This window comes from Salvelinus namaycush, chromosome 31 (genome assembly GCF_016432855.1).
Source record: "Salvelinus namaycush isolate Seneca chromosome 31, SaNama_1.0, whole genome shotgun sequence".
NCBI classification, from domain to species: Eukaryota; Metazoa; Chordata; class Actinopteri; order Salmoniformes; family Salmonidae; genus Salvelinus; species Salvelinus namaycush.
The window spans coordinates 33282453-33292636 of NC_052337.1; the positions used below are offsets into that span (position 1 = coordinate 33282453).

General features: G+C 42.5%; 1 protein-coding gene across 1 annotated transcript; it reads left to right on the forward strand.

Annotated features, from left to right (window-relative positions):
• Positions 1-909: 909 nt before the first annotated feature.
• cfap53 (cilia and flagella associated protein 53) lies at positions 910-4323 on the forward strand. Its single transcript, XM_038970827.1, has 8 exons — positions 910-1234; positions 1564-1793; positions 1898-2071; positions 2181-2484; positions 2593-2811; positions 2941-3157; positions 3323-3425; positions 3551-4323. The coding sequence occupies exons 1-8, from the start codon at positions 1160-1162 to the stop codon at positions 3792-3794; spliced, it is 1566 nt and encodes a 521-aa protein (XP_038826755.1). The 5' UTR covers positions 910-1159; the 3' UTR covers positions 3795-4323.
• Positions 4324-10184: the final 5861 nt, after the last annotated feature.

Sequence of the window (10184 nt, forward strand, 5' to 3'; positions counted from 1 at the left end):
ACATGTTACTCCGTCCTCTATGTTTAATATAACACACATACATTCATTATTACTTTCGGATGCCTATCCTGACGTGAAGTTTGTTCTATAGAAGGTATTTGACTCTGATGTGTGCCACAAAGTATTTGAGTCCAGCCACAAAATTAAGGAAATTAGAAGGGGGGTCTTACACCCATAACAGGGGGGTTCTGGCAGGGCGAGATTTTCGGCACAACACCTGTATGTTAGCTATCTAACGTTAGTTGGCTACTTATACATCAAACTTGCCAGTATATTAACTATAGGCTATCTAACTACCCAACGTTTATTGACTTAATTATTCCATTCTTAGCTAAATTGTATTATCGTTGTGCGTTCTCAATGAACGTTGGGTGCTTTCGTAAATTCGCTCTGGCTATCTACTCCGATTGTGTACCAGTCCAGAGCCAGAATAATGCATTTACGAGCGCTCAACAGCGGTTGAATATGGTCGACAAAAAAGCGTCATTAAATTGTTGCCACCAACGCTCTGGACAACATAAAAACTGCCTAACCAGCTCTGCTATGGCGAGTAAAATGGTCAGAGTGGTGTCACTCATTTGTGTCTGGAAGTGCCAACGTTAGCATGGTGCTTGACTGCCGTTGTAAGGTCAGAACGCTCAAATCCTACTCCTCGGGCCGAGCGTCCAGTGTGCGCTCCAACTTTCCAAACGGACAATGACAACGCTCTGAATTTACGAGCGGACTCTGACACTCCAGGTTGAATTTAAGAACACACCCGAAGTCGTAAAATGTCTAACTAGTAATTTGTTATGCTAACTAGCTAGCAAGAGGTTGCATAGCAACAACTTCAACTTCCGGTAGACCGGCGAAGAGCTAGTACGCTCAACTGAAAGGATACTGTTCCGTTTACAGTATACTAAAATTAACTTATAGTATGTAGTATATACTCATTAAATATGTAGAATACAGTATGTTAGTATGGGTATTCGAACACAGCTCCAGTGATCAACCCCTGCAGCATGTTTTGTAGTTGTCATGGTAACAATTTACTAGTTCCGTCAACAAAATCGCCGGAGAGACTCCTCGTCAAGGTCCATGTTAAACAGTTGGGAAACTTGATGGGATGCAGGACAAATAGAAGTATCTGGCTGGGAAGAAGCTTGTTTTGTATCCAAGTATGTTGGCCAGTCAGACTAGAAATAAACCACAATGTCGCGAGTTTACGGGACCAACCCCTCATTCAGTGGCGGTGGTAAGTTCAATACAAACTCTGTGGCTAGTTAACGTTAATAAGTTTAGCTACATGTTGTACATAGCTAAACAAACGTATTGTTTTGTAAAATTAGAGAGTAAGCATATCTAACAATTATTTTTTAAATTGCTTTTACCGACCCCAGTTGACCTGGGTAGGAAAATTGGCCCTTAGCCAGATAGATTCCCGTGTGACAGTTCTGTACAATGTTTTAGTTAAAGCAAATAACTACAGTAGGGCCTTGAGTTTTCCTTGGCCAGGTCACTTGGTCAGGAGAAACTGCTGCCTCCCATAAACATAATTACTAAACCCTTACCAACATTTTCCAGAGGGCGAGGTTCCCATCATCCAGGCCTCCAGACTACCTCATCCTAGAGAGAAGGAAACAGGAGGAGGCCCGGGACAAGGTGTTGGAGTTCACCAAGTACCAGAACACCTGTGACCTTAAGACGCGCTGGGAGAAGAACTCTGACCGGCGCATTGTGTTGGGAACCATTGAGAGACGGGTCAAAGATGCCATTGGGCAGTATCAGATGACCATCAATGAGAGGAGGGAAAGGTCTGTGACAAATATTTTGGTTGAGTTCCCATAACAGCTGATCATATTTTTTTAAGAGGTATTTCAATTGCTCCATGTCTGTCTATCACCCCTGTCTCCCTTAGACTGCATGATATGTTGGAGGCAGAGGAGAAGGAACTGCTGAGAGAAATGGAGACCAAGAAGGAGACAGTGCTGGAGAGACAAGCCAAGATGCGAGAGAGAGCCAAGTTACTGCGAGAGAGGAGGGAGAGTGAAAGGCTAAGTGTAGTTGAAGACAAGCTTGAACAGCAATTCAGGTAGAGAGAACAACTAAAGGGAGTTTCTACAAGACAATGTTGCAGGTTTCTTTTATATGTGTGTGTTAAAACCTCTATACAAATAGATTTTTAAATGGACCAATTTCAGAGAGCGGAGTGAGGAGCTCCGGGCTGAACAGACTCGACGCAGGCAGGACGAAATTTGCACAGAGCGGGCTGCGCAGCTATGTACACGGCAGGTGACGCAGCGACAGAAAGAGGAGGAGGAGCAGCTCTTTGCTCAGCTGTGGGAGAGCGACCGGCGAGCCAAGGAGGAGCGGGGGGGCCAGGATGCGCAGAGGCAACGCCAGAGTAACTTGCAGCAGCTGGCCTACCTGCGTGTTCAGATGGAGGCTGCCGAGCAGCAGAGAGAACAGGCCAAGCAGCTCAAAGAGGAAGAGGCCCTGCTACTGGTAGGCAAATTCGGCCTGTAATTGAGATGTTTCTCTCTGTGTCTGTGTCGGTTTCTGCTTTGTGATCACTAATTGAGCCCTCTCTGTTTTTCTCTGTGTGTGTCCCAGAGGGAGCAGAGAGAGATGCTGCATCTGGAGGAGCAGAGAGAGCGCCGTCAGAAGCTCCAGGGTCAGGAGAGCCGGCGCAGGCTGCTCGACCACTCTCTGAGGCTGAAAATGAAGCGCCAGGCCAGGGAGCAGCAGGACGAGCTGGCCCTGGACATGAGCATGCTCGAGCATCTGCTGACGGAGGAGAGAGATGAGAAACAGGGCAAGGTCACGAGGAAGGTGGGAAAGTGGAGTCGTATTAGCATGTTAAATTACCACATTGTCACTCTATTTGGCACACAAAGAAATCTTATGAAACTAAAAGAGGCAGAGGATTACTGACTGAGTGTGTGTGTGTGTGTTTCACAGCTTGAGCTGCGAGAGGAGCAGAGTAGGTACCAGCAGTACCTGGCCGATCAGCTTGAGGAACAGAAGAGACAGGAGGTGGAGACAGAGCAGCTGATCGAGGCAGAGCTAAAGCAGACCTGGGCCCGGAGGGCAGAGCAGTGTCACAAAGAGAAACACGCCAGGGATAGGCTGATGAAGGATGTGATGGACACACGCCGCCTGCAGATCCAGGAGAAATGTAAGAAAGCGGAAGAGAGGGAAGCAGATCTGTCACTTGGGCAGGTCCTTTGTGACAGTGCAGTTGATTTACAGTATACAATGACTTGTTTATATCACAAGTCATCTTTTAAATAGGATGTGGTCTCATGGTGTGTGTGCTTGTGTATTTGTGCTTCTTTTTTAGTGGATTTGAACAAGCAGAAACAGGCTCAGCTGGCCGAGGAGAGAGACGAGTTAAACAAAACCATACAGGAGAACAAACTGCTGGATGAGAGAGAGAAAACTCGGTATGCATAATGTGATCAAAGATTCTGACATGCGTCCTCTCACAGAAATACACAATCATTTTACCCTTTTTCACACACAGCAGAAGACTTCACAATTAATACATATCTCTGCTTTCCTCTCCCAGTCTGAGACAGGGCTGTCAGGAGTTCCAGGCAGATCTGCTTGCCCAGATGATGTACCAGCAGCAGTTGCGTGATGAGGGGAGATCTCAGACAGAGCAGGAGCACCAGCAAGGCCTGGTCTACCAGGAGCAGTACAACAGAAAGATGCAGGAGATCCTCTCCAGGCCTACCTCACACACCAGGGCTGTCCACCCCTTCAGGAGAACCTCTTCCACTAACCCACAGGGACAGTTTAGCTTGGAGTAACCTAGCATGTGAAGTAAAGCAAATGCATTTATGGCCTGGCTCGGCAGGGAACACATACTTTCGTAATTCAGACAACGTACACAAACACTAATCTCTAAAAATTATACACCCACACGAACACACGCCTAACCCTGTCTTACCTCACAAACATACATCTCCGGCAAGTGCTTTATGTGTAATCCTCTTAAGACAAATCGGAAATTAGCTGTCCCAAGTTTCTCCGAAAATGGCTAATGGATATTAAATTCAAATAAAATAAATGTAATCATATTTTTGAGTTCAGAAAATGTTTCCATTTTGCTCCTTGGCAGAGTGCTGTATTGCATACATTGATGGAGGATTTCACCAGGAACAAAGCTGTTCATATTTTGTTCAGTAGGTAGTGCTGAAAATGTATTCTTTCAGTTCAATTTCAGGAACTCTTTTTGAGCAAATTGTTGGTATATTAAATGTACCTATTTTAAGGATAAGTCGATTTTCAATTGAATAATATTACTGTGGAGGCGGAGGCCTGCCTGAATACACATGAAGAGAGCAGTGTCTTTGGATTTCATTGCACTGTAATGTAATCTCACGTGATGGCAAACATAACATTGTTGGGTAATACAGGGATAAAGTCTGAAATACATTATGTGTCATGAGCATAAGTTGCTTTCTCTGGATATAGTTACAGCAAGTGAAGGCAGAGAAAGATACAAGAAAAACTATCTTGTCGAGTGTGAAAGTGTGTGTGTGTGACATTTAAATTAATGCATCATGTGCTATATAAATCTACCAAGCAAAAATTAGATGTGCCTGTATTTAGCATGTTAAATAAGGCATGATTTACTGGTGCCAAAAATAAGAATTGGGCTAAAAGCTTATTGTATCACCCAACTCGACTAACTGGATTTTAGTGCCATACTGCCATTAAGTCTATTATGCTTAGACTCATCACATGGCACATACCTGTAGGTAGTTGAGCAGGTGATAGGAATTCAGTGGTTAGTCTGACTTGAGTTACCAGAACAGGTTGTTAGTGGCATGTCAAAGCATTGAGTCCTATTATCTCAGTGTCATTTCCCAAAGCAACCCATGGTGTTAGCCCCAACGTTGGGACCACCTGCTGTGGAATGAGGCATACACAACTCTCCAAACGGATTGCTGTAGAAAATATTTCACAAGCACTAACTGAGTAATGTCTATCCTCTTTATAACCGACTGTTTTAGGCCCATTTCATAATAACACAAACCCTTTTCCTTACAAACCCTTTTACTTATCAGTGCTAGTTATCAATACTACTGTAGTTCAATGTGACCTTCAGTAGAATGTATACATTACAAATTGTAGAATGTTGAAAAATAATTGTGTATTCTTGTACAAGGCATGGAGCAAATAACACATTACTAGTCATTTTCCTTGTGACCTGTTCCATCTGTGATCTCTGTTCTCTTTATTTTTTTAATTTCATTTTTATTTAACCAGGTAGGCTAGTTGAGAACAAGTTCTCATTTGCAACTGCGACCTGGCCAAGATAAAGCATAGCAAATCGACACATACAACAACACAGAGTTACACATGGAATAAACAAAACATACAATCAATAATGAGGTAAAAAAAAAAGTCTATATACAGTGAGTGCAAATGAGGTAAGATAAGGGAGTTAAGGCAATAAATAGGCCATGGTGGCGAAGTAATTACAATATAGCAATTAAACACTGGAATGGTAGATGTGCAGAAGATGAATGTGCAAGTAGAGATACTGGGGTGCAAAGGAGCAATATAAATAAATAAATACAGTATGGGGATGAGGTAGATAGATGGGTTGTTTACAGATGGGCTATGTACAGGTGCAGTGATCTGTGAGCTGCTCTGACAGCTGGTGCTTAAAGCTAGTGAGGGAGATATGAGTCTCCAGCTTCAGTGATTTTTGCAGTTCGTTCCAGTCATTGGCAGCAGAGAACTGGAAGGAAAGGCGACCAAAGGAGGAATTGGCTTTTGGGGGTGACCAGTGAGATATACTTGCTGGAGCGCGTCCTATCAGTGGGTGCTACTATGGTGACCAGTGAGCTGAGATAAGGCAGGGCTTTAATTTTTTTTTTTTTTGAATGATTGTAATGGGTGGAATGTATTTGGACTGTGCCTGCATACTTTTCAGATTCCATATAGCAGCCTGGTAGGTGAAGTCAATCAACACCCCATACCTGCAGAAGGAGTGGTTTGGGAGTGTAGTCATGGCATGATATTGGAATGGATTTTTTCTTCTTTCTAAATAGCCTGCTGACAGTAATGACTTGAGGACAGTATGATCTGGATCGTGGAATAATCACAGCTACCTCTGAATACTCTAGCAGAATCTTCTACTACATACAATATCTAAGGAATATAACGCCATAATGAAAAGGCAAGTGAAGGAACATAACGTCATAATGAAAAGGCAAGTGAAGGAACATAACACCATAATGAAGAGACAAGAGGGGAAGCTTGACTATGAACTCTACTGCAAGGTAACATACTACTGCCGTAGACCTACAGTGCATGTTGTATTTTGTGATATTGTTGATCATAGTGGGACGAAATGCGGAACAGGATGTATAAATGATGCTGTGTTTTATAAAGTCTAATTTCCCCAAATATTGTAACCTTGCAGCTGTCATGGACATAAAACGTCAAATTTTAAGCATGACATTTTTATAGGCTTCAGGTACCAGCCTAGTTCCTGTCACAGATTGTACTACTACAATCAAAGATAACACTCTGACGTGTTAATGCTTGCCTTGAACTAAGATACTAGGTCCACTGAGTTCAGGAAATCATAGTAATTGATTATCCATACCTTTGCTATTCAGAATGATTTTGTGGGGTGGAGCAAAAAGTTGCGTTAATTTCATTAAGATTCCCGAAATGTGTCAAGATAAATCATATAATAGCCATACATATAGGCCTATATTAGAAGTTTTCAATGTAACATTATGACCTAAACCCATAATTGGATCTACCCCTCCACAGTCCACCATGGTATCCCCACTGTTAATGTTCGTTCTAATCTAGAGCGTGGAATAAATTGTAGTGCGCTGATGAGCCAGATGGGGTCTCGTGCGGTACTCCGGTACAGCCTGAGCCATTGCCAGTCAACATGACTTGAGTCCATGGATACGACCGGGAGGATCTAAAGGGAAGCTATTGATAAACTATTTATAGTTTATGTATTTGCACTTATAACCTACTGGGGCTGGCTACCCATATCCAGTCGTCATTCGTTGGCGTTTTTCATTATTGAGTAATATAAGGGGGGATCAAGCAAAACTGAGTTGTTACGTAACTCATCCACGTGAAGACACCTGCGGTTCGTGACCAGGAAAGGGGTCGGAAGTGGCTAACATATTTAACTCAACTCTGGACGACGACACTTTGGAATATGACGACGAAATAAACTTCTAATTAGATGAAAAAACTTTATGGGATTATCAACAATCATGAGATATTGTCATTTATAAAACGCTGCAGTTACTTTTCAGTTTTCGTTGATAGTGTTGGACCATGTCCGTAAACGAGTTATATTCAAAGGTGAGTGCTTTGTACAGTAATTGATTCTTTACATACACTTCTTTCTCCTGTCCAGGTCCATTTCGTGTTGCATAACTGCATAATTATTGTGGCAACCTCTTGGGCCACCACATCTATAGAGGGTGTAATTGTAGAATTCGCCATTGTAGCCAGTTTCCTGCTTGTATGTCATGTATTTTAATGCAGGCATAATGACAAGTGTTCAGGAAGAAATCGAGCGCCAGCCATCCCAGTTCTGCTTGCTCGGATGTCATTGCAGCTTGTTTGACAGGTGCACGAGCATGTTTAGTTTCGGTCTGGTATCGATGTTCGGTTGTAGTTTACTGTTGTCTTCTAGCCTTGTGGGCTACTGCTGGACCTAGTTGTGTCCATAATAGTAAAATCATACATTTTCAATACTGACTAGTCTTAAGATAAAATAACTGATATTATCTTATTAAAGGAAAGTGAGTCAAAGCATTCATATTCTGATTGTACAGTATCTCCCAGGCGGCAGTGAGTTTTGAACACGGGATAGATAATTGCAAACAATTTATACTGAAGCTGCTTTGTGAAGAGGGTCAAAAGAGGCGTTTTAATCATGGATTGATTGAATATTCTATTTCTGATGGGAACATGCTTTATGCAGTAACACAGGCTTGTGCCCAATCCTCAAAGGGCTAATATACCCCTACCCGAGGTATAACAAAGCACAACCACCCCCCCCCCCCTTATCTCGAAGGTCTCTCATATACGAAATGGATGGTTGTATAAAAATATTGTACTGGAGAAGTGTTTAAATTGATAGATATTGTGACACACCACCTTAACTCAAACAGTGCAGAATAATGCTTGGCTGATGGATTTGGGGCTGGGCCACATAAACTCAACCCAAATTGTGGACTAAAAGTAGTAAATTGAATGCCCTACATACCCAAACAAACAGCATTAGGATATCTTAATTAAAGCTTTTTGGAAATATAGACCTGTAAACACAGAGATAAAATAGGTGTAAATATCAATAGAAACATTGCCAAGTCAAATTTGCTCTCATTCAGTGGTGTCTGGTCCTGCCTGGGGAAAACACATACATCAACGCACGTTTTTTGATGTTGTGGCTATTGTAATTTGCTCTAAGGAAAACACCCCCTAAACTCAAAAAGTGCAGAATAATGCCTGACAGGAGGGACATGGGCCACAAACTCATGTAACCCAAAATGGAAAGCTCTGGTATTGCTGAAATATTGTAATACAAGTGGTCAGTTGTCTACCCTACATACACAAACAAATAACATTAGCATATCTTAATTCCCTTTGGAAATTTAGACCTAGCATGAAAATATAACATTCATCATAATAATTAATAGTTTAACTTCACTTGGTCCTGCTTGACAAAAATGCATACAGTTAAATTTTTTATTTTAATGTTGTGCCTACTGTAATCAGCTCTAAGGCAAGTGGGCTCAGACACTAAAGACTGTCATGTTTTTTTCCAGCCAAAGGCTCCTCTGTTTAGCCCCTACTCTTGCAATTACATTAGGCCCCTCCCCCCCTAGATTTGACTCCAAATCCAATATGGCTGCCACATTGCAATTCAATGGTGGTTTAATTACCTGTATTTGTACACGTTTTAAATGAGAAATGTCAGATTTGTGTACTGTACTTATAACCTGTACTCAAGATAATTTTTGTGTACTTCAACTATGTTAGGAATTCATGAATACACTCAAACACCTTTGTCTGGATATATAAAAAGGCAGCAGACTGCTTGGCATGGCAACACCAAGTAGTTATTCCAAGTCACAAGCCTCTGAGGATCAATGAGGCGACTGGGAGGCTCCAACAACAGGACAGATAATCTAACCCTGGACTCTGACACCGTCTCCCTAGCTCTACAACTTGCCCCCACTGTGGTATAACTTGCACCTCCAGGATTGGGCTCTTAAATCACCTCCTTATCATTTAGAAGTGAGCTTTGATTCATTGCTAGTCTAATATGTCTGCCTGAATCTAACATGACCTTTTGCTGGCTCACTGCATTTCTGATGTTTATTGGAATGTTCTGGTGCACTCTTATCCTGTTTGGGTTGAGCTGGCACATTGCTTCTTCCAGATTTTCATGTCCACCAACCTGGCTATCTGCCTTGGACTTGCTGTATATCTTGACTTGGTGACAGTTATGGTGTATGGGGAGGATGCAACCACACATAAACAAGCTCATAAGGCAGGTGTTCACTACAATGAACCAACACAACCTGACACTCATTGACAAGAAATGCCATCAACTTATTGGGCCTTCACATGCCATCCTGGATCTCCCAGAACTGTCCTTGATAGGCCCAATCCATTATCAGTCCTTCCCTCATGTAGTTACTAGAGACAGACACACCATGGAACTGGACTGCCACATGTCAGGAGGCCATTCAACAGCAAAAATGCCATCTGGACATTGCTGGCGTGCATTGTCCTCATATGTACATACTGTATTTGGCTACCAACCATGGCTGGCCAAGCCATGTGATACCTGAACTGGACTCACTTGTGAAGAATGGCCTTTTCTGCTGATGTGACTCATGCTTTGGTCTGGGAAAATCCCAACATCCCTATGAGGACATATGTCATTTATGGCAAATGAGGAACCTTAGGATGGTAAAACTTGCTGTATGTGATCGTTTATGGTGGCTGGGTATTGACTATGAGAGCGGTCTTTGTGCGTCATGCTTAGTCTGTTCCACCTCCTTGCAACCCTTTTACTGTCCATCAAATCCCAGGTATCGTCTTCAAATGTATATGTGTGTGGAGCTGTGCTATGTCCCTCACAACCAACGCTTCTTAGTCATAGTCTATGTGGTGCAGCGGTCTAA

Excerpts from the sequence above, each read along its gene's own strand:
- cfap53 (XM_038970827.1), top strand. The coding sequence starts at position 1,160 with ATGTTGGCCAGTCAGACTAGAAATAAACCACAATGTCGCGAGTTTACG. Across the intron at positions 1,794-1,897 it reads ATCAATGAGAGGAGGGAAAG|ACTGCATGATATGTTGGAGG; the intron begins GTCTGTGACAAA and ends TGTCTCCCTTAG. Across the intron at positions 2,485-2,592 it reads AGGAAGAGGCCCTGCTACTG|AGGGAGCAGAGAGAGATGCT; the intron begins GTAGGCAAATTC and ends TGTGTGTCCCAG.